The sequence below is a fragment of the Sphaeramia orbicularis genome, chromosome 6 (genome assembly GCF_902148855.1).
Source record: "Sphaeramia orbicularis chromosome 6, fSphaOr1.1, whole genome shotgun sequence".
Lineage (NCBI taxonomy): Eukaryota > Metazoa > Chordata > Actinopteri > Kurtiformes > Apogonidae > Sphaeramia > Sphaeramia orbicularis.
The window spans coordinates 15,388,659-15,414,985 of NC_043962.1; the positions used below are offsets into that span (position 1 = coordinate 15,388,659).

The following is a 26,327-nucleotide window of genomic DNA, read 5'->3' on the forward strand; positions in this document are numbered from 1 at the left end:
TTTGTTTTTTTTTTGGTCACTTCTGGGCAAGGTTATAATAGTTTTGGATTTTTCATTATAGTTTAGTTTTATTTAGTTTTGACTTTTTTTTTCTCTAATTCAGTTAGTTTTAATTTGTTTTTAGAGCAGGTTTGCTACTTTTTATTAGTTTTATTTTTTTTCTAAATGCTTAGTTTTAGTATGAGTTTTTTTTCTATCTTTTATCTTCTTCACCAACATATTCAAATAAATCCCAGACAGGACTCTGCTGCTTTCTCCCAACTTTAGTCTCCATGTTTCCAGGTAGAGTGGGGACCAGAAGACGACTCTAAACCACAAGTGACAAGAAGTGACGGACCGTTAAATATCATATGGTGCCAGCAGCTAAAATTGCTTGAGGGAAATAAATCGATTTTATATCAATCTGACAATGACAAAGACGAAAACGAAGAGAATTTTATCCAGAATTTTTATACGTTTTAGTTAGTTTTGTAAACACACAATACAGTTTCAGTTAGTTATCGTTTTTTTCTTTTAATTATAGTTTTTATTTATTTCAGTTAACGAAAATGTTTTTACAATTCTAGTTTTCGTCATTTCGTCAGTTTTCGTTAACGATAATAACCTTGCTTCTGGGTAAGGAACCAAACGTGGTAACTTCATTGACCATGATTTTCTACATAACATTCATTCATTCATTCATCCATTTTCTGAACCCGCTTTATCCTCACTAGGGTCACGGGGGTCACTTGGAGCCTATCCCAGCTACATAGGGGTGAAGGCGGGGTACACCCTGGACAAGTCGCCAGTTCATCGCAGGGCTGAACATATAGAGACAAACAGTCACTCTCACATTCACACCTATGGGCAATTTAGATTAACCAATTAACCTACTAGTGCATGTCTTTGGATGATGGGAGGAAGCCGGAGTACCCGGAGAGAACCCACGCAGACACGGGGAGAACATGCAAACTCCACACAGAAAGGTCCCACCCCCATCGACTGGTGTTGGAATCGAACCCAGGACCTTCTTTCTGTGAGGCACGAGTGCTAACCACTGCACCACCGTGTCGCCCTTCTACATACATGGTGGGGAAGCAAAATTTACAATGAACATTTAGTTGTTTTTTCTCAGCAGGCACTACGTCAATTGTTTTGAAACCAAACATATATTGATGTCATAATCATACCTAACACTATTATCCATACCTTTTCAGAAACTTTTGCCCATATGAGTAATCAGGAAAGCAAACGTCAAAGAGTGTGTGATTTGCTGAATGCACTCGTCACACCAAAGGAGATTTCAAAAATAGTTGGAGTGTCCATAAAGACTGTTTATAATGGAAAGAAGAGAATGACTATGAGCAAAACTATTACGAGAAAGTCTGGAAGATACTATTAAAGAAGAATGGGAGAAGTTGTCACCTGAATATTTGAGGAACACTTGCGCAAGTTTCAGGAAGCGTGTGAAGGCAGTTATTGAGAAAGAAGGAGGACACATAGAATAAAAACATTTTCTATTATGTCAGTTTTTTTGTGGCAAATAAATTCTCATGACTTTCAATAAACTAATTGGTCATACACTGTCTTTCAATCCCTGCCTCAAAATATGGTAAATTTTGCTTCCCCACCCTGTATGTATGTGTGTATATATATATATATATATATATATATATATATATATATATATATATATATATATATATATATATATATATATATACATAATGTTGTTGTTGTTTTTTTATTTCACAAAAGTAACTAGAAAAGCATTCAGAGAGCAGACCTCCGGCAAGGCAGATCAGCGCCCCCCCCCCTTCCGATCACCACCAAAATTGAATCATTTGTTCCTTGTGCCAGTATCAACATTTCCTGAAAATTTCATCAAAATCCTTCCATAACTTTTTGAGTTAGCTTGCTAACAGACAAACAAACAAACAAGACAAACTCCAATGAAAACATACCCTCCTTGGCAGAGGTAATAAAGTCTTGTTATATCCTCCAATAACACACTAAGGTTGAAAAGTTGACTTTCAGAGTATTTCTATGTGTGTCCTATAAAGGGTTAAGTAAACCCACTAATATAAACACAGTCATCTGACTTTCAGACTTGTTGATATCTCACTGTAAACAGTCAACAAGTACTTTCAAACCACACACTTAGCAAAGACATTTATTTTCCGTCGTGGTACGCCGCATACAAGTCAAATATGCAAAGCAATGGAGCTGCAGAATAAAAAAAAAAAAACAATCGAAAAAAAATCACCTCACACTGACACAGCTCTGTCATATTCACATAAAGATCACCAGATGTGCTGTGTGAGATGCAACAAGAGGGCTAGGGGGAGGTCTCACACACACTGCCCTCTGTAACGTCTGCACCCCCCCCCCCTTTCCCCAACAGACATGTGCACACGCTGTGCCAGCAGACAGTTTCAGCTCTCCACTTTCAACAACTGATGCACAGACAGCTGCTGTTTCTCCCTTCCCCTCCTATCGCCCCTTTAACTATTCTCCTTCTTTCACTTCTCCCCTTACACTGCCTCTTATTCATCCCCTCTGTAACTTTCCCCGTCTTTTCCTCTATACTCTGTCACTCTGCCCTGCACTTTTCCTCAGGCGGATATAAAGCCGGGTCCTGTTGGAGGGAGAGGGCTTGTGTAATCCTCTGCACCGGAGAGTCCTGCTTCAGCCGGGAAAACGCCGTAACGGAGGACTTTCAAGCGCAAAGAGGACACACGTTGGATTAAAAGGAAGGAAAGAAACAAGAAGGGAGGGAGAAGGAGGGAGGCAAAGAAAGAGATTGGAGTTTGGCTTTGCAGGACGTAGACCATGCCGGGCTCTGTGGCGGTGGTGCTGCTGCTGTCCCTGTTGGTCCTGTCCACAGGAAGTGATGCCAGGAGGATCAGGAAAAGAGGACTCAACCATAAGGTGAGACTCATATCCTCACCTTTGATTTTTTTTTTTGTGTATGTTTTGGATGTATGAGTGTCTGCTCTGTCCTAAAACCTCTATAAAGTAAAGGGTGAAACAGTACAATGCCAGGTCTGTCAGAAGAGCCACCGGCTGCAGTTTCACACACTGAGGAAAGTTTTGTAACTGATGTGAGAAGCAGCCGAGGAAACCTGAGACCTGATCTGAGCGGTTTGACACACAAATGAAAAGCAGCGTGGTGTAAATTAGACTAAATGATGTGAGGAGTCACTTTATGAGACCCCTTTTTTGGGGCTTGTTTTACTAAAATGCAAAGTAACTCAAGATGTTTTTGTTTAGGAAAGCTTTTGGTTGATGGATTTATCCTTTTTATTTATTTTATTAAATTATTCTTATGTTGTTTTATTGCACCCATTTTATTTACAGCACTTTGCGATTTTTAACTTTAATTACTTACTTACTTAAATACATCTAGGACATTACTTGATTGACTCCCAGATAGTGTTGAATTTGTAATGAACCTAAATATAGTAGCAAGAAAACTATGTGATCCCTTTGAGCAAACTGAACACATTCAAGCCTTTTTTTTTTTTTTTTTTTTTTTGGTGAGTCAAAATAGCTCCACACCTTATGTCTAGTCTCATTTCATTGATTGAACTTCAGGTTCATTAACTGCTGACTCCAGGTTGTTCTTTTTTTTGCCTCATTAGCCTACGGGTCCACTTTTTCCAGCAGCAGGCTGAGTGTTTCATACAGTAGCTGTGTGCAGTAAAGATATGAAATAAGGTAATTGTTTGTTTGGTATTAGATTAAGAACAATGTCTTTGCCTATGATTGTGACTTAGATGCAGATCAGATCACATTTTATGGCCAATTAATGTGGAAAAGTAGGATATTTCAGGTGTCCACATACTTTTTCTTGCCACTGTATATCAACACTATCCTATATAATATACAGGGGTTGGACAAAATAATGGAAACACCTTCAACTCAAGATGATAATGCCCCAATCCATACAGCTAGAATTGTTAAAGAATGGCATGAGGAACATTCTAATGAAGTTGAGCATCTCGTATGGCCGGCACAGTCCCCAGACCTCAACATTATTGAGCATTTCTGGTCAGTTTTAGAGATTCAAGTAAGACGTCGATTTCCACCGCCATCGTCTCTAAAAGAGTTGGAGGGTATTCTAACTGAAGAATGGCTTAAAATTCCTTTGGAAACAATTCACAAGTTGTATGAATCAATACCTCGGAGAACTGAGGCTGTAATTGCCGCAAAAGGCGGACCTACACCATATTAAATTATATTTTGTTGATTTTTTAAGGTGTTTCCATTATTTTGTCCAACCCCTATATATCCATCCATCCATCCATCCATCCATCCATCTTCAGCGCAATGAATTGCACATTAACAGATTACCAATAACTGTCCATGCTCTAATCACATGAAAAAAAGAAAATTCTGATAGTTATGCTTTCATTTTGTTTTTTAAAAAAAGAGAATTTAGGATTTTCTACTTACATTAAAGCGTTTCGTCAATGGAACTTTAATGACAGGATCTTAAAGTGTCTTCCACTGCTGAAAAAGAGACAGAAACTGTGAGTAAATTACACAGGAGTTTAATGATAACACTTTGCTTTTGAACTATGATGGTTCTACAAAGCAGAGGGAGTTTTTCAGTCTTGATGAAAAGACTAGAAAGCGTGCAACAGGTTGGAATATGTCTGAATTTTCAAGTTTCCATCTGGGTGATTGAATGACACACTGGATATCCAACTTGTCTCTGTTAGTGAATTATTACGATGGCATGAACCAAACTATGTTCAATAAAGATATGAAAAATTTGTAATTTTTGCTTAGTATTAGATTAAAAACAATGTCTTTGCCTGTGATTGTGACTTAGTTGCAGATCAGATCACATTTTATGACCATTTCATATGGAAAACTAGGGTTAGGGGGTTAGGGTTATGTCTGAATTTTATATCCACACTATGCAAAATATTATCTATTTATCCATTTTCAGTGATATGAGTGGCACATTAACACAATGTCAATAACTGCCCATGCTTTAATAACATCAATACAGACATAAAACATACAATTAGACTTGCCACACAAGTAGCCATTTTTAAAAACAGGTTAAAAACGTACCTTTTTTCGACAGTGTTCTGTTGAGTTGTTTGTGTGCATGTGCGAGTTCAAGTGTGTATATATGATTGTTTACTTGCAATTGCACTCTCTTTTTTATTATTGTTTTTTTCATATGTTATATACCTGTTGTGACGCACACTGAGTCTGCCTTGTGCATGAAATGTGCTCTATAAATAAAGTTGAATTGAACTGAACTGAATTAAAGAGGAAAATTCTGATAGTTTTGGAATTAAGGATTCTCTACTTACATTAAAGTGTTTCATCAGTGGAACTTTAATGACAGGATCTAAAAGGAAAAGAAATAGAAAGTGTGAATAAATTACATAGTTTAATGATAACGCTTTGCTTTTACAAAGAAGATGGAGTTTTTCTATCTTGATAAAAAGACTAGAAAGCGTGCAACAGGATGAAATATGTCTGAATTTTCAAGTTTCCATTTGGGTGAGTGAATGACACACTGGATATCCAACCTGTCTCTGTTAGTGGATTATTACGATGGCAAGAACCAAACTATGCTCAATAAAGTTATGAAATATTGTAATTGTTTGTTTAGTATTAGATTAAGAACAATGTCTTTGCCTATGAATGTGACTTCAATGCAGATCAGATCACATTTTAAGACCAATTTATGTGGAAAATTAGGACATTTCAGGTGTTCACATACTTTTTCTTGCCACTGTATATCCACACTATCCAAACTATGATCTATTTATCCATTTTCAGTGGAATGAATTGCACATTAACATATAACTGACCACGCTTTAAAAACATAAAGAAGAAAATTCTGATAGTTTTAGAATTAGCCTAAAGATTCTCTACTTACATTAAAGCAGGGGTGTCAAACTCATTTTAGTTCAGGGGCCATATTCAGCTAAATTTGCTCTGCAGTGGGCCAGACCAGAAAAATAATAATGTAATAACCTATAAATAATGACAACTTCAAATTTTTGTCTGTGTTTTAGGGTAAAAAAACCCCATTAAACTATGAAAATACTTACTTTTATGAACTATCAAAAAAAAAAAACCTGAAAAACTAAAATTTAAATTTAAAAAATGTAAGAAAATTTAGTGCAATTTTAACAATATTAGTCCTCAACTTATCATTTGTCCATATGCATTATGGATCAGATCTACAAAGACACTAAACACTGAGGAACAGGCAGAAAAATAGTTCAAATTGTGCTTAATTTGCTTTAGACGTTTCAGGTTGTTCATATTTGTTCAGGTTATTCACATTTTATTGTTACAGGATAGTGTGTAAATGTGAATATTTTCATAATTTAATGTTATTTTTTGCACTAAAACAAAGACAAAAATTTAAGTTGTTAATTCTAGATTTTTTTTGGCTTAATTGGAGATTTTTTTTTACTTAATTGAAGATTTTTTTTTTTTGGCTTAATTTAAGATTTTTTTTACTTCATTGAAGATTCTTTTTTGACTTAATTCAAGATTTTTTTTTACTTAATTGAAGATTTTTTTGGCGTAATTCAAGATTTTTTTCTAAATTTGAGATTTTTTTTTTGCTTAATTCAAGATTTTTTTTACATAAATGAAGATTTTTTTTTTTTGGCTTAATTCAAGATTTTTTTTACTTAATTGAAGATTTTTTTTTTGGCTTAATTCAAGATTTTTTTTTACTTAAATGAAGATTTTTTTTGGCTTAATTGAAGATTTTTTTGGGGGGGTTAATTCAAGATTTTTTCCTTAATTCAAGCTATTTTTTTTTTTTTTTTTTTGCTTAATTCAATTCAAGACGGTGGAATTTTTGCACTAGGCAAAAACATCCCAGGGGCCGAACTGTAACCTTTGGCGGGCCGCATTTGGCCCTTGGGCCGCATGTTTGACACCCCTGCATTAAAATGTTTCATCAATGGAACTTTAATGACTGAAACTGTGAATAAATTACACAGGAGTTTAACGATAACGCTTTGCTTTTACAAAGAAGAGGGAGTTTTTCTGTCTTGATAAAAAGACTAGAAAACGTGCTACAGGTTGTAATATGTCTGAATTTTCACGTTTCCATCTGGGTGATTGAATGACACACTGGATCTCCAACCTATGTCTGTTAGTGGATTATTACGACGGCATTGACTGAACTCTCAGCCTGGGCCTCTATGGCTTGTTAACTGGGCTCAGTGTAGCTGATTGATCATCTCTAACAAGGGTTTACTGTAGCACGCTGCCGTCTCTCTCCCTCTCTTCGTCTTTTTTTTTCTTCTGTCGTGACCTCGTGTGCTTCAATGTTCTCACTTTCTGACTTGTTTTGTTTTGTCTTTTCTCTTTCATTAGGAGCCGTTCTCTTTTCAGTGCTATCATATAGTCAGCCTTTCTCTCTTCTTCTCTGTTGCTTTCTCTGCTTTCCCATGTGCCTCTGTGAGTATACCCCCCACCCCCCTTTTCCCTCTTTCCAATCTCTTTTCTGTTCCCCTCCTGGTCTCAGGATGGGCCAAGAGCACCGTCCTGCTGGACTGCGCTTCAAAGCTGCTGTAATTGGAACATGCTGAGACGGCTGTGCACATGAAGTTTGTCTCTTTTCCCCTGAACCTTTTCATCTCTGCATCTTTCAATCTTTCATTTTTTTTTTTTTTTTTTTTTTTTTTTAACCACCGCCCCCACACACACATATACACACACTCACACACCCTTGGCCTCATTCATAACACCAGGGCTGCGCAGAAAGACAAATTACACTTACTCTGTATTTTCATGTAGGCACTGCACTATGGAAGAATGGGCCTTGAAAAGAAAATTGGTAAAAACGGTAACAAACCCGAGGCCACCAGCGCTCTCAGTATATGTCTTGCGTTTACGGTCTTTTATCGGTTTCTAAATGAGTGTACTAGATTTCACCAGATTCATTGAAATCATGTAAATATACACGGACTCAAATTAGTTATGAAGTCTGTTGTAAAGCAGGGTTTCACGAGGATCCATTGTGGTTTAGACCTAAAAGATTTGAAAAAAGATAGATGATGATGATGATTCAGTTTAATATCTGACTATGTGAAGTAGAGAATTCTGTGTATACAAGCTATATGCAAATAAAAAACATGATTGATTCTGCCCCCTATTGACTGATTGATTCAACAACAATGGGAAACAGTTATGATGAAGAGATTTTTAACACATGTACAGGTATTATTTAGTTTCTAGTACAGTATAGAGGTCAACCAAAGCGAGTTTTTAAAAGATGAAAAAGTTTAATATCTGACTGTGAAGTACAATTAATTTGCTGAGAATTCTAGGTAAACAAGCTATATTCAAATAAAAACATGATTGATTTTGCCTCCTACTGACTGATTGATTAAACGATAGGAAACAGTTCTGATGAGGAGATTTTTAACACATGAACTGGTATTATTTAGTTTCTAGTACAGTATTAAGGTCTGTCAAAGTGAGTTTTTAATATAATATAATGGTAATGGAGCATGAGGAGCAGGTAGCACATCAATTAGGCCAATATCCCCCCATTCCACCTGCCCTGAATAAAAACTTCCAGAAGTTTATAATCACTGGATAACTGTGGAACCTATGATGAAGAATGTACTGAAAGCGGGGCTGATTTTTTATTTTCTGAGCTTTTACGCTGTAAAAGTAAAATGCTGCCATAATAAAAGATATGAAACTTTACCAAATTTGAAAAGATTTCTTTTTCTTTTTTGTCAGACAGATCAGAATCAGAATCTCTTTATTGTCATTGTACAAGTAGAGCTCTCCTACTGGGCGCAGAAATTACAAGGCACAACAAAAGACAATAGAAGGCACTCTATTTACAATAGGAAAAATAAAGTAAAAAGATACGTAGATTTGGTAGCGCAAATATTTTGACAGTAGTGCAAATGGAAATGGAAAAGTGCAAATGACATGGGAATTTAAATGTTGTAGGATAAACAGAGTGAAAGGATAAAATAATTTAGAAGGCTGTAAACATTACACAGGTATTGCACATGTTACAGGGTATAGTGAGGTTAACATTACTACAGTGGACTAACAGTGTCCTTGCGGGTGTTTTAATGATATTTTGTTTGGTTGTTTATTGTGGTGATGGCTTTTGGGATGAAGCTATCCCTGTCTGTTTGTCCGAAAATGATGGAAAAAGATGGAAACAAGTAGATTTTTTTTTTTCTAGTTTACCTTGATATGTTTCGGCTACAACCTGTAGCCTTCCTCAGAAGGGTTACTTAATGTTACTGTGATGTGTCATTGCCAGCATTTTTATCCAGGTTTGCCAGGCAACAGAGGACAATTATGCCCCCTGCTGCCTAGCATCCCACGGGGCATAATCGTCCTCCGTTGCCTTGCAAACCTGGATAAAAAGAAAATCTACTTTTTTCCATTTGTCGGACAAAAAAGAAAAAGAAATCTTCATAAGTTCAGTGCACAGCATGAACCTAATCAGACTATTTACCAAATTTGGGTCACAAACAAAGAAAAAAATAAGTCAAAAGTGCAAGTAGTTTTTCAGCAGTAGTTTCCAAGAAGCAGAATTGGGTCAAATTGTGAAATTTTCTGATTTAATTAAATAATGGAAATTTTGTTTCTGAGCTAAAACACTGTCTACACAATATAATACATTCACTTAACTGTAACTTTGATAAACCTATTTTTATATATATATATACATATATATACACACACACACACACACACAGGGTGGGGAAGCAAAATTTACAATGAACATTTAGTTGTTTTTTCTCAGCAGGCACTACGTCAATTGTTTTGAAACCAAACATATATTGATGTCATAATCATACCTAACACTATTATCCATACCTTTTCACAAACTTTTGCCCATATGAGTAATCAGGAAAGCAAACGTCGGAGTGTGTGATTTGCTGAATGCACTCGTCACACCAAAGGAGATTTCAAAAATAGTTGGAGTGTCCATAAAGACTGTTTATAATGGAAAGAAGAGAATGACTATGAGCAAAACTATTACGAGAAAGTCTGGAAGATACTATTAAAGAAGAATGGGAGAAATTGTCACCCAAATATTTGAGGAACACTTGCGCAAGTTTCAGGAAGCGTGTGAAGGCAGTTATTGAGAAAGAAGGAGGACACATAGAATAAAAACATTTTCTATTATGTACATTTTCTTGTGGCAAATAAATTCTCATGACTTTCAATAAACTAACTGGTCATACACTGTCTTTTAATCCCTGCCTCAAAATATTGTAAATTTTGCTTCCCCACCCTGTATATATATATACACACATACACACACTAGGTAATAACACTTTATCATACATACTGAAAACATGAACCAATCCACACATTTATCATTTCTTTTCTAATTTATCTCATCAAAGTAAGCAAATACATGATTAGAAATGTTTTATCTCAGAGGCTTTGTAACCCAGTGTGTCCTTCAAGTTCAGCAGTTGTGATGGAAAAGCTTCATATCAGCTTTAAACTTGTGAAACTCCTCATTGGCATTGATTAATTCTGGTTATTCTCCTATATAGTAGTCCAATTACACCTAATTAAACCGCTGGTCTGTTTAAGTCTATTTATATTTGTATTAAGTTAATTAAATTGTTCAGATTCTCATTTAATATACACTTAACCTGCAGAATGCTCCTCTAAAATGCAAAATCTCATGCACTTTTTTTGTGTTCAGGCTATGAATACACCCTGTTTGAGGTCTGATCTTTGTTACAGGAGTCGTTTCCATCCTCTCTTATCTCTTTGTCCCTCTGAGTTCAAAGGTCACCATCAGTACATTCCTATTTCTTCTCTTCTTTTGACAGGTAAAATGCTTTAGAACAGATGTAGAGCATGCACGGATCTAAGTGATGTACGGTATAGGCATTAGAGAAAAGGTTTGAAGTGAGGCAAGAAAAGCCTGAGTCAGGAAAGCAGGTGGGAAGCTGCATACCGAGGAAGGGGAATGAAAAAAAAGGGGTGTTAACAGAAATGGTAATAATAGTGTTTTGTTCCTGGCATTTAACATTAGCTCCTATGCAGATAATTGAAAATAATACACTGGATCTTAAAAATTCCTAAAAAATACACCTGCTGTAACTTAATAATATCACTGTAAAGTAAAGTGCTGGTGTATTTCTAAAAGTTTCAGCTCCGTCTTTTCATATTACATTTAGAAACACTCACAGACCATTTATTTTAGTCTTAGATCGTCATAACACGGCGTAGCTCACAAACCAGCCTAGGCATGTCAGTAAGCATAAACACAGCGGAGTCTGAAGCCGCCGTCATAAATCTTTACAGTTTCATTTATTTGATGTGATGGAGATCATTCCAACAGCACCTGGTAAACGCCGGTGCAGCTGCTAAAAAAAACTCACACACTACTTCCTGTTCTTGGGAACGCTGGTTGTTAGTCTTGGCCTGGGGCTGCTATGTAAAACAAAACAGACCCCAAGATTTATTTAACACGAGGGAAACCTGTAGATTTGTAAGAGGAGATGCTTAGTAATGAAAGATTACGGCACCCTGTATGGAGTCAGCATTTATTCAGTCTGACTGAATAATAAAACCTGAAGAGAAACACAAAAATATAGGGTTACTTATCCACAACTATGTCTGAGCTGCCTATTCTCTGGGGAAACTGTTCAGTCTTATCAGATGTTTGGGTTTGCATTTACTTCTCAAAACTGGTAGTTATTTGTTCTTAGTTTGAATTCTCATCCTATGTTTCTCTGCTGACTTTTACACTGGGCCATTTGTCGGGCTAACATACACGGTGTCCCAAAAAATGTATACACACTTTAAATAATTGTAAAGTAGGTGTTTGTTGAAATTCATTTAATGTTTCAAAATGTTATAGAATTTAAAAACATCATTTTATTGTTTTGTCTGTTCCGCCTGTTCTCAAACTGACGTCCGTTCTGGTCCAGACACTGCTGACAACGCCAAGCAATGGAATCGCACACATCACAAAACAATTCCAAGGCACTGATCTGCCTTGGCAGAGGTCTGCGCTCTCTGAGTGCTTCTAGTTGAAAATGTAACAACAATGACAATAATAACTGTTGGCGTTGTTGTTACATTTTTTATTCAGCTGAATTAAATTTCTAAGTTCAAGCAACTACCCTAAGAGTTCAACTAACTAACAAATCTGGGTCCAAAAAACAAAGACAGAGGTGCAAACAACAAGGGATATTTCATTGAGACAACATGATGTACACGATATTGCCAAAAGTATTTGCTCACCTGCCTTGACTCGCATATGAATTTCAGTGACATCCCATTCCTAGTCTATGGGGTTCAATATGACGTGGGTCCACCCTTTGCAGCTATAACAGCTTCAACTCTTCTGGGAAGGCTGTCCACAAGGTTTAGGAGTGTGTTCATGGGAATTTTGGACCACTCTTCCAGAAGCGCATTTGTGAGGTCACACACTGATGTTGGACAGAAGGCCTGGCGCTCAGTCTGCGCTCTAATTCATCCCAAAGGTGTTCTGTGGGGTTGAGGTCAGGACTCTGTGCAGGCCAGTCCAGTTCATCCACACCAGACTCTGTCATCCATGTCTTTATGGACCTTGCTTTGTGCACTGGTGCACAGTCATGTTGGAAGAGGAAGGGGCCAGCTCCAAACTGTTCCCACAAAGTTGGGAGCATGGAATTGTCCAAAATGTCTTGGTATGCTGAAGCATTCCCAGTTCCTTTCACTGGAACTGAGGGGCCAAGCCCAGCTCCTGAAAAACAACCCCACACCATAATCCCCCCTCCACCAAACTTTACACTTGGCACAATGCGGTCCGACAAGTATCGTTCTCCTGGCGACCGCCAAACCCAGACCCGTCCATCAGATTGCCAGATGGAGAAGCGCGATTGGTCACTCCAGAGAAGGCACCTCCACTGCTCTAGAGTCCAGTGGCGGCGTGCTTTACACCACTGCATCCGGCGCTTTTCATTGCACTTGGTGATGTATGGCTTGGATGCAGCTGCTCGGCCATGGAAACCCATTCCATGAAGCTCTCTGCGCACTGTTCTGGAGCTAATCTGAAGGCCATATGAAGTTTGGAGGTCTGTAGCCATTGACTCTGCAGAAAGTTGGTGACCTCTTCGCACTCTGCGCCTCAGCATCCGCTGACCCCGCTCCGTCAGTTTACGTGGCCTACCACTTCGTGGCTGAGTTGCTGTCGTTCCCAAACACTTCCACTTTCTTATAATACAGCTGACAGTTGACTGTGGAATATTTAGGAGCGAGGAAATTTCACCACTGGATTTGTTGCACAGGTGGCATCCTATCACAGTTCCACGCTGGAATTCACTGAGCTCCTGAGAGCGACCCATTCTTTCACAAATGTTTGTAAAAGCAGTCTGCATGCCTAGGTGCTTGATTTTATACACCTGTGGCCATGGAAGTGATTGGAACACCTGATTCTGATTATTTGGATGGGTGAGCCAATACTTTTGGCAATATAGTGTATGTTAACAGAACGCCCTTTCATTCACGTTACACAAAAATAAACAAAATGTAAAAAAATATCACGCCTTTAAATGGAACAGTACGTCACAAGAACAGAATAGACAAAAAACGCATTGAGAAAAGCCTATTGTGTAGCCATCACCACCTTACCAAGCATGTATCAGACTGAACATACAGAGCAAGATTTACAACAGGAGGGGTTTACATATCACAAATGTTTGCAGTTACTCATGCTTTCATGACACTCGCTCAGATAAAATCGATGGGAAAAGCATGTGAACGACTCTTAATTTATAGCGAGATCGTACAGGCTTTGAACACAACATATGACACAATAAATAATCAGTGGGTGCTCCTGGTTAAGCGGTGGGCCAGTAGTTGTGTGAGCTGCTGCATGGCTCTAAACTGGACTAATCCCAGTCAGATGATGTTACTGTGCTGGTCAATGCCACAATCCTTTAGTTACACTGGAGCAGATCACTGTTCAGTACCATGGAGATGCAACACAGACCTAAAAGCGAACCCATTTCTGCACAAAATGATATTACATGAGAACGTGATGTTACAAACATTTCTCTTGCTTCTCATAGCTACACAATATGGACAAAAGTATTGGGACACATTGAATCCAGGTGTTCGTTTTCTAACAGGGTCTGAGCTACAAAACAATCACGACAAATGGCATAATATTGTTTTATATTGTGATAAATACCATTGCATTGGTTAGTTTTGTTTAAATTATCTTTGTGTCCAAAATGCCCCAGAGATGGTTTTTACTCAATTTCTCTTGACAGATTTTTTTTATCCATGACTTTGATTTTAAATGTTCTACCGCTACATTTCTAAAACATCGGACTGTAAATAATAATTTTCTACCACAACTAGCACTCTACTTTCTTCACATTTTGCTTAGATGTGATTGATACTTATAAATCATATGGACAAAAATATTGGGACACATCATGTCTACAGCTCGTAAAATGTCCAGTTCATACTGATTTGAGATATATACATTAAAAAAATCTCAGAGGCATTTAGGAGGCAAAGATAACAATTTAAGTAAAACGAAACAATGCAATGACATTTACCGCAATATAAAACTATATTACAGGGTTTCTGCAGGTCATTAAAAAGCATTAAAACTCATTAAACAGATTTTGTGAAAATTAAGGCCGTAAATGGCATTAAAAAGCATTAAATTTGATGTCCAGAGGCATTAAAAAATTAAATACACTTGATGGAAAAAAAACATTGTTATTCATGATTTATTTCATTTTATAAATATTTAATAATTTTGATCGGAAGTATAGTGCGATGATTGACATACAGAACCTTTTAATTGACTATTGTTTATGGCTGATACACGAAGTCACAACACTGGATGCTTGGAACGCAACATACTGTGAGCATGCTCATGCTGTGGCGAAAGAGCGGAGGGAATATTAGCAAATGTTGGAAAAATGGGAAAATGCAAGTTTCAGTAGAAATGATTGGAGAAGGAACTATTCAGAACCTAGTTAAAGCCTGTCGAAGGTAAACCGTTGTAAAACTATATATAAAACTGTATCTGCAGTTGGACATGGGCATTAAATTTGTTTAAAGTGGCATTAAAAAGCATTAAATTAGATTTGCTGATACCTGCAGAAACCCTGTATTCTGACATTTGTCATTATTGTTTTGTAGTTCAGACCCTGTTAGAAAAGAAACACCTGAATTCAACATATCCCAATACTTTTGTCCGTATAGTGCAGTGTTTTTCAACCTTGGGATCGGGACACCACGTGGGGTTGCCTGGAATTCAAATGGTCACCTGAAATTTCTAGTAATTGATTAAAAATAAAATAAAATTACTAATAAACAATATATGGTGAGTTGACAGAGACAATCCCAATACGTAAAAGACATGACAACCTGTGAAGCTGAAACTGAAGCACTGTGGTACTGTTTATCTATCAAATGTTCATTGTGGTCGGTTTCAGATGCTGCAGCTCTTTCATAATTCATGGTCTGAGTTCTTGTTTGTTCAGTAATAATTGTCAGTCTTGTAAATCCAAGCTGGACTGACTGTACATATCCTGACCAAGGAAAATAAAATTCTCACTTTGTGTAGTAATCTACACCTGGCTTTTCTGCCTCCATCCAGAATAATATACATTATATAGATTAAATGTAGTCCAAAAAATTAATGTTTATTTGCAACATAGTATAGCAAACTATTACATGATCAAAAACAAATTATTTTGTCAAAAAAAGTCCGTTTTGAATGTCTGGGGCCAAAAAAGTTTGGGAACCACTGCTGTACAGTATCTGCAGATTACTACAAGTAATATAACTCAGCCATGTTTCAGTAGTAGAACTCTTAAAATCATCTTGATGCTTTTGTGCAGTAGTTAAGTGCATGGTGAGCGTCCGTCTTTCATGACCGTCCCTCCTACCTGTGTAACATATGTTATTACAGACTCTTTTCCCAACACTAATTGGCTACAATCACAGTTGGCATACTCCTGTCCTGTTTGTCAAACACACCTCATGTGGCTTCGGTCTGTCCCGCTGTATCTGAGGGTTAGACTCCACTGTTCTGCTCCACTCTTCGCATTTTAAGGACTGTATTTCCCAGCTGCGACTGTACCTGTTTGTCTGTCAGCATGTCCTCCCATTACACCTCCGACTGGTTTACAACCTGTCTTTCTCGCCTCACATCTTAGCTCACTGTGTTTATCGGAAAGTCTGTCTATTTTTCTGTCAACCGACTACTGGTATTGACAGGAAATGAGTCCTGACAAGCCAAAAGCTAACCAGATGTGAGCCGAGAGCTACTTCATTTAGTAGGCACGGGAGATCTGACAGTTGACGCTATAAAAGAACACAGTTTTGGCTGTTTATATAGAAATGTGCAAATCCTTGACCTGCAGTCTGCTGTGCTCTATGTGCATATGTATGTCTGGATGTGATTGTATCTGTGCAAAAACGGAAACAGAAACACTCACACAACAATATCTGTCTGTGATCTTTGTGCAGAACCATAACTGGGCTGGACTCAGTTCAGTTATGGAGCCAAACTCAGTCCCTCGTGGCTTCTTCCCACAAATTCCCCATAAACCACAGGGGCAGAAACACTAAAAAGGAGAGAGCAGGAGAGCGGGCGAGATCAATGGTTACTGCCACCCATCATGCCGCTGCTTGTCAACACTGACAAGAGAAAAAACAGGAGCTGAAGGGGAAAATCAAGATGGCAGAAGAAAAGAGATGAAGAGGAATAGTGAGAGTATTAGATAGAAAATAGACCGACACCAGGAGCAACAGAGTAACATCACACAGGCCCTCTGGCAGTGTCTGTGAAGCAGATCACCAAGGCAGACAGGTGTAAATAAACAATGTGGAACATCAGAGAGTTGGGTTTAGGACTGAGTGTGTGGCCCGTCAGACGCTAAAGGAAAGGAGACATGAATGTGAAACAGTTATGAACTCAATGATAGACATGCAGAAGAAAAAAAAAAAAACACAATATGTTCTTAAGCGGGAGCTGTGATGTTTTCAATTAAACATTCCCACACTGGGCAAGGATCCACAAGTATGTCAGGAGATATTATTGGAGTCAAATATCCTCCTGAGACCCAGTAGAATAAAAATTTTGGCTTTTTTTTTTTTTTAATTGAAAATGCCGTGATGCAACAAATTTTTCAGATACATTTTTTATTTGTATTTTTCATGGAATATTCTTTGCAGTGGACAGTATTCGTTTGTTATTTTAGTAAAGCTGTAAAACTCTTGTCCCCCACAGAGAACAAAAATGCATTGCTGGGTCTCAGGAGGATAACTTCGCTTTATAAACTGTTCTATTTTTTGTGTGAATGAATGTTTTATTTCAGATATAATAAACACAATACAACTATCAACAGAAGTGAACACCCCAAGCAAATCAACTACATAAAACAAACCCAAAAATGTATAATATTATACTAAAAAAATACTTAATATAACGTTAGTGTTATCTACACATCCAAAAAGGAGTGAGGAGAAGATAAATACTTATTTAATCCCACCCCTTTATTACAATACCACACACAAACTATATCAATCTAGATTAATGCAACATGTATATATGTCTATATCAATCAATTTTTGAAATGGTCACTGAAATAATTCTACATCATAATCCACTTCATACTTGCTAAACATAAACCCATATGAATAGAATATACAACTGGGTAAAATGTATCATTATTTACAACTTTCCTTACGATTCATACTATATGTCGAGGCCCAAAACGGAATCTGGCCCGATTCAGAATCGGGCCGGCCCAGAATGGAATTCTATTCTAGGCCGGGCTAGAATGGAATCCTGCTGCTATAATGTTATTTTTATACCTTGTTTAATGCAAATGATCCATAATTCCATAATTTGTCATAATTTTACATTTTCAGTCTTACATACCTTGAGTAACTATTGTCAGTTTCAGTCGATTTCACTGTACCATATATTGGTGGGGAGTACCACTAGGTTCTATTTGTAAATAAAGTGTATTATAGTTTACAATTAAAATGTTGTTTGTTTCATTTTTTTTCAGATATTTGCAAATTCCATGTATTGATTTTTGTAATAATTTAGATCATTTGCATTAAACATGGTATAAAAATAACATTATAGCAGCAGGATTCCATTCTAGGCCAGCCTAGAATAGAATTCCATTCTGGGCTGGCCCGATTCTGAATCGGGCCAGATTCCGTTTTGGGCCTCGACATATATATGATTATCTCAAGTATGTTTTTATATAATTCACAACTACATCAGTTTTCTATAAATATATCAGCCGGCCAATATATCAGACTTGGACATACTTTGTCAAATTTGCATCAAAATGAAATTATGATGCAATGGCTCAGTGCACAAAAGGAACAATGACAGTTTTCATATAAAAGGAAAAATATACATATTTAAAAATTTAAAAAAAACAAAAAAAAACCTTGAATAAAAGATAAACGAGGATAAATATCTAAATATATTCTAAAATAGTGCACAGTCCAAAAAAAAGGCAGATATATTGTTTTTTTTTTTCCAATACGGGCCCATTCCTTTTTTTTTTTGAAAGCCAATATTTGATCGGTAGTAAAAATGTTATAAGATATTTGATCAGGCACCTGTGTGGGCAGCACTTGAAGTTCAATAAATGTTAAAAGAGTACTATGTGTACGTGTATGAATAATTTCATTTATATTGCTACATAAAAATCTTAATTATCTGAGTGTTTCAATAGTATTTTACGGTGAATGTGCTTCTAAAAAAAAAAAAAAAATCTGCCTTAAATATTGGCCTCAAAATTCAGCTGTAGATATCAGCCATCGACTGACCAAATTTTTTAAATCAGCTTTGGCCTTAGAAAAACCCATACTGGTCAACCTCTAATATATTCAAATCCATATTAGCCAAACCACTCCATCCAACCTTAATGCCCTGCCCCAATATTCACCCTCTGCCCTAAAACTCTTGAGCAAAGCAAAGCAGGTTTTACTGATCAAATGGAAAAATCAGAACCTGTCCCCTCATCTTAAATGCAATTACTTGGTATTAAGAGGTTTTCAATTGCACATCCATTAAATGAAGTGATTTAGCAAACATCCACGCACTGGCTACTTTATTAAGTTAAGGGTAAATAATCTAATAGGCCAAAATCACTTTAGAGCAGCTCACTGCATTTAGGCACGGTTGGTGGTGCCAGAGTATTTGCTGATCTACTGTGATTTTCTTGCACAATCATCAGTACAGTTTAAAGAGAATTGTCTAAAAAAAAAAAAAACAGAAAATATCCAGTGTGTGGCAGTTCTCTTGGTGAAAATACCTTGTTGATGCCAGAGTTCAGAGGAGAATGGCCAGCTGAGGTATACGAAAGAGCATCTCCAAACATGCAACACGTCAAACACTGAAGCAGATGAGCAACAGCAGCAGTACAGTGGAGGGAAAAAGGTTCTGGACACCCCATATATTGCATTAAGAATTACACTTAAGTCACTGAACTCTGCCAAGTACAGTACTGATCCATTCTACAAACCCACATGCTGCCTTCTGCACATGCTCTGTTCTGAGGAAGTCAAAATTAGATACTTCAGCAAAATAATACAACACATCCTGGGCATGACATGTTGAATCTGTTAAGAATTTAGTTTAGTTTTGTTTTTTTTTTCTTGTTAACAATATACAACAACAAAAGAAACACTTGCGTTTTTGTGTCTGTCTGATGCAGCCACGTGTTTTGAAACGTAGAAGGCATTTTTCCACAAATATTTCATGATAATATTTGAGAGAGTGTAAAATTTTAAGGCTGTCCAAAAACTTTTTCACACGACTGTATATAAACTCAGAGGCCACTTTATTAGGTACACCCAGCAATAGCAAAGTGTAAAAAGGCCTAAGGGTGTACATATCTTCACAATGTCAGGTTTTTCTGTGCATAATAATAATAATAATAACACTGGGTTACAAAAAAATGGTTTTTGCAAGTTGTCTAGGTTTTTTCAACTGAATTAGGACCATTTTGCAGCGCTAAATCCAAAAATGACATCTGTTTTTCCTCAATCAGGTCAGGTTTTTTTGCTAATTTGATTTTGAAAAATGTGATCTTCTCACAAAATTGATTACATTTTTGTGACTTTATCAGTTGATTTTTTATATAGTTCTCACCCAAAATAGGTTTTAAGAGAAAAAAAAAAAATTTTTCTATCAGGATTCCTGTTTGGTACAATGGTGTATTCACCACAGATGTAACAGAATACGTCAGGCTTATTTTTGCAAGATCTTCTAGTCAAAGCCATTTCATTCACCTGTAATATTAAAAAAAACAATCACAAATTGGCAAAAGTAAAATCTTCAGAACTTGTTTATTGCAAGAAATATGAAAGAATTTTGTATCATATGATGTGAAAATGCCCATAAATGTAAGCAAAAATGTTAAAAAGCCAATATGTAGCATAGTTCAGAAAGTTGACCTGATTGAGCAAAATTAATGTGATTTTTGGATTCAGCACACCAAAATTATCCTAAATCAGCTCAAAAAACTTAAACAATAAATTTGTTGTTGACCAGTGTAATAATTATAATAATAATAATAATAATGTTAAAAAGCCTTGATATGTTATGAAATGGCAGCTAATACTCAGTGTATGTCAATTTATGCAAAAATCTATATCTTGTCATGACTCAAGATTCAAGAAATGGGTGATAATAGTAGCCTATGTCCCAAAAAAAAAAAAAAAGAAGTTTGGAAAACACTGCAGTGCAGACTCCAGGTCTCTACACAAACATGTCCTCTAAACCCTTCCTCCACACTTGACCTTTAGCAGGAGATCGGATGTGAGACAAGGGGAGACTCGCTGGTCATTATGTCATTATCCCATCGCAGAACGCTTTGTAGATCTAATTTACAGACCTCATTAGATGGAGTTAATTTCCTGCTATACTTAACTTAAAATTAGTTTAAAAAAAGGCCCTTTCATACAACAAATTTCTAATACATTATGCTTCTATGTCTTAAAAATGTCCTATGTAGTTTCCCTCCACAACAGCAGGTGGCACTATGAGGTCAGTTTAAAAGAACTACTCTTATGCCAAATTATGCCTGATAATTTATAGTCATGGAATGTTTATTTTCTATTATTATAAGGATCAGATAATGTTACTCATGTTATATTTTCGGTTATTAAAGTGAATTTCATGTAACACTCATAGGTGCTATTGAAAACAGCCATAAAATCAGCTCTGTTTAATGCATCCCCTGAGGAATTAAATGCAGAAACGAGTAGTAATGAGCCAAAAGCTTCAGGCAGGAAATTAGCTCCATATTACTGCAATATTATGAGCCACTGCAACTTAACTGATGATGATGAATGAATATTGTAAAAGAACCGTACTATGCTGTGTAAAGGAATAATTAAGAAAATGGCTTCCATATGGTGGAGGCTGGCAATGTTTTCCATGCCAATATCAACACAACACACTGTTTTATTACTGTTATTGATATAATTCGGTTCACCCTGACTCTTTTTTAATGGATAAAATTTATTTTACATGATGCAACAAAAAAAAAAAAAAAAAGTTAAACATTGTGGTGAAGTGTGCTGTAACACAAGGCAGCAGCTGCAGGAAATGGATATGCACAGAATTCAGTGCACAATAACAGTAACATTCACAAATGAAACTATAAGAGCCATAGATTGTTTCTTTGTGCTTCCAACCACCCACCCTCCCACCTCCCCATTACCTCCGCCCACTACGATTATAACTGCCAGAATAAATTACAGTGTGTCAAAGTGTGTTGTAATACTACAGTCAGCGCCAAACATTTGCTTTCATTTTTCCTGTTAGTTTATAAGAGCGTTTAGTAAGTCTGCCAAATAAACAGCACTGTTTTAATGATCATGTGCAGCCCACAAGCTGATTATCTAATTACTAACATGGTGTTAAAAAAAAAAAAAAAAAACACCCCTCTAACTCACTCTCTCTGGAGCACCCTGATTTGTCAAATTAATGGCTCAGGCTGGAGATTGAGACCAATCCACCCACGTAACTAAAAAACTTGAACAGACATAAATTCAGTAAAAGTCAAACTGTCAGTGACTCAGCATGAGTTCTCATCCTCATACCAAGCATCGTTGTTGGTAAAATTGGAACCACAACTATGACTGCATGACATTAACTTGGTATGAGAAAAGAAGGTTATTACCCCGCCCCCTTAAGGGTGGGGCAAGGGGTACTGTTTTTGGTTCGGTTTGTTACCTCCACCAGGAGGTATTGTGATCACTTTGGTTTGTGTGCATGCGTGTTTGTTTGTTTGTTAGCAAGAAAACTCAAAAAGTTATGGACAGATTTTCAGGAAATTTTCAGGAAATGTTGATACTGGCACAAGGAAGTAATGATTCAATTTTGGTGGTGATCGGGGGGGGGGGTTGGGGGGGCAGATCTGTCATGTTTCATTGTTTGTTAACACTCTAGCAGCAAAACTAATGGTTGAATTCATACCAAACTGGGTTTATAGATTGCCAGTGACCCAGAGTAGATCTGATTACATTTTGGGAACAGTAGGTGAAAGTTCAAATTTGTTATGAATTTTTTAAAATCTTTTTTTCCCCCATTTACTTATAATGGGCGAAAATTCAAATGTCTGTGGCAGCAAACCTATTGGTTGTATTTATACCAAATTGGGTTTACAGATTGCCAGTGACCCAGAATAGATGTCATTACATTTTGGAAAAAGTAGGTCAAAGTTAAAATTTTTTAGGAATTTTTAAGATCATTTCTTTCCCATTTACTTATAAAGGGTGAAATTTCACATGTCTGTAGAAGCAAAACTGTTATTTGAATTCATACCAAATTTGGTTTATAGATTCCCAGTGACCCAAAATAGATGTTGTTACATTTTATGAAAAGCAGGTCAAAGTTCAAATTTTTTATGAATTTTTAAAGTCTTTTTTTGCCCAATTTACTTATAATGGGTGGAAATTCAAATGTCTGTAGCAGCAAAACTATTGCTTAAATTCATATTCATTTGGGTTTATATATTGCCAGTGACCCAGAATACATGTCATTACATTTTGGAAAAAGTAGGTCAAAGTTTAAATTTTTTAGGAATTTTTAAAATCATTTTTTCCCCATTTACTTATAATGGGCAAAATTTCACATGTCTGTAACAGCAAAACTATTATTTCAATTCATATCAAATTTGGTTTATAGATTGCCAGTGACCCAAAATAGATGTGGTCATATTTTAGGAGAAGTAGGTCAAAGTTCAAATTTTTTATGAATTTTTTAAATCTTTTTTTCCCCCCATTTACTTACAATGGGCGAAATTTCAAATGTCTATAAAAACATCAGTTTTGTTTCAATTTACCTCAGACTTGACACATATATAGAGGCAATTGATATGCTGACATCAGCACATGCATAGACATGATGACATCAGCTGGATAGATGCCAAAATAAGATACAATACATGTGAGGGGCGGGACTTGTTACTTCTATTATTAAGTATTAACTTCTATGACTATTATTAAGATTGTCCTCAAAATGACAACAACACCAGCGTCTTCTACAACAGCCTATAAATGAAATATCTCCTTGTTATGTTCACCAGTAGCTGCTATAAAAGTGACACCTGTTCATTTATTGCAAGTATAAACTAATTATGTATTTGTTCTGTCTTTCATTTTCCATAACTGCTTAATCTTATATAATCCAGAGAAGAGCAATGTCCCAGTTAACAGTGGGTGAACGCTGGGCTGATGTAGAACCAGACAACCACTCACTCTCTCTCTCACATTCACACCAGATTAAAGTGAGCACTTCAGAGTACCTATTAATCTGCATGTGTCTAGACGGTGGGAGGACACCAGAATGCACTAATACAAGAGGAAAACACGCATACTCCACTCAGGGAACCCCCAGGAGCATCTGGCTGTGAACTACTGCACAACCTGTTTATTTATTTGATACTTAATAAGTAAGTTGCAAACATACACACATACACACATACATACATATATGGTTATTATGACCTAATTTATTTTAGAGAGTAATTGTAGCTTCTACAGCCTGTGTTGCCATGGTAATGTTATGTGACGCTTGTAGTAATATGCATATGCCATACATCCACGTAACATGAAGAACGTCAACTGAAAGCTCAACAAAACCAAATATCGGACAACAGAACACAATCCAAACAACAAACACATAAATAGGCAAATATCTAAACTAGTGGCAAACTCATTTTAGTTTAGGGGCCACACACAGTCCAATAATAATAATAATAATAATAATAATAATAATAATAATAATAATAATAATGATAATAATAATATGAATGAATGTTTTTATTATTGTGTCTTGCATAAAAAACATGCCCAGCCCTTACATGGGCTTATAAGACACCAAAAATACAAATCAAAAATCAAACACCAGACAATAGGCACAATAGATATGAACAAAACAAAATACTGACCTATTTAAACAAACATATCTGCCGCTTTTTCCAGGCTTTACAAACAAATAATGCTAATTTATATACATTAGAACTAAACAACCATTTCATTTTGTCATCATCAGTGCTCCAGAACATATCAGGATTTCGGATACACATATCATCAAACAAAGGGGCTTTCAGTTCATCATATAGAGGACAATACAAAAGAAAATGTGATTCATTTTCCACTTCCCCCAAATCACACAGTCTACAAAGTCTGTTTTCTTCTGGGGTTTGGGTGAATCTCCCAGTTTCTACGGCCAAGGGAAGGATTCCTGTTCGCAACTGAGCAATTGCGGACCTTTGGTTCCTGGTCAAATTTGCGCTGACATAAAATTCTGTTTTATATGTGTTTTTTAGTTGAATGTATGTCCGCTGCTTTGGTTTAGTCAAGATCCCACTCATCCATTTTTCTTCAAACGCAGACATTAGGTTAGCTCTGATCTTATTAATACTACATGAAAGGTTATTGTGAAATACATATTGAAGTTGTGCTTCTGCAAAGACAGATCTGACCTCTGCCGCCCAAGGGGACCTAGTCTTACTCCAGCCAAATACTTTTTTGGTTATTCGATTATCTGGCGTATTAATAATGACCAGGAACCCAACCCATGTCACCCTGCGCTGCCAAAACTGGGACAAACTTATGAACCCCAAGAAAGCAGCAGATGGCTCTGTTTTCAACAGCGTCTAAAGTTGGACATTGTTTGGCCCCCCACACACCTGCAGCATAGTTTAGAACAGGACTTACACACGCATCATACAACTGTGAATATGTTCCAAAACCAAGGTCTTTACAGACTTTCAGCTTGTTTATGACAGAACCCAGGGCTAATAATAATAATAATAATAATAATAATAATAATAATAACTCCACATTTTTGTCTTTGTTTTAGTGCAAAAAGGAAAATTACATTATGAAAATGTAATTATGAAAATGTGAATGACCTAAACAACCTAAAAAAATAAGTGAATTTTAACAATATCATGCCCTATTTTATCATTTCCACATGTACAATGGCACAAAACACTTGCTAACAGACAACTGGAACTGACGTATATATTATTTAACTTTATTATCAGAATAATATCTTCTGCTAATAACTTATGTGTCATTTTTGTACTTTGCCATTGGCCGTATTGGACTCTTTGGAGGCCCTTTTTTGGCCCGCGGCCCTTATGTTTGATACCCGCGATCTAAAATAACATCAGTCCGAGACCAGGGTATGTTATGAATATTTTAATAGAGTAATAGACTGACGCGACAAACTTTGCAGCGTGAAACTAACACTCACACTAGCTATTTCTCTAGCGCTAAAATTCACTGAGTGAGACAAAGAAGAGTAAAAATAAGTAAATGAATAAAGGTCGCATTGTGAAGCGATAATTACGAAATCTGTCTTACCTTTGTGGCTGTTTTCCGATTATAACTTGATTTGAGATGCTACCAGGTGCTCAATTAGTTTGTGCTACGTTGAAATGGTTCCGACTGGAAACAAGTGGCCCAAGGCTTATTAAATAGAGAGTGAATTAGAGTGAATATGAAACCAACTTATGAACTAGCTTCTCTGATAATGATGTATTCAGTTTTATATCATGACTGTCAAAGGGGATGTCTCTCTATATAATAATTCACAAACTCACCTATGACAAAAATGGGACTTGACCTAAAAACCCTGAATATCCTCTGAAGACCCAGCTATGATTATTTATTTATTTATTTTTTGGTCCACTTTTAGGGACATTATAAATAAAATAAAATAAAATAAAATAAAATAAAATAAAATAAAATAAAATAAAATAAAATAAAATAAATTTAAATTAAATTAAATTAAATTAAGCTGTCCATTGAAAAAAAAA

At 36.3% G+C, this 26,327-nt stretch overlaps 1 protein-coding gene across 1 annotated transcript in view; it reads left to right on the top strand.

Annotated features, from left to right (window-relative positions):
* The first annotated feature begins 2,400 nt into the window (after nt 1-2,400).
* wfdc1 (WAP four-disulfide core domain 1) overlaps nt 2,401-26,327 on the top strand; it is a 35,089-nt gene continuing 11,162 nt past the window's right edge. The window contains exon 1 of the mRNA XM_030137662.1: nt 2,401-2,910. Within this exon, the coding sequence (XP_029993522.1) occupies nt 2,812-2,910 (99 nt within the window). The 5' untranslated portion in view covers nt 2,401-2,811. The remainder of the gene's footprint in view (nt 2,911-26,327) is intronic.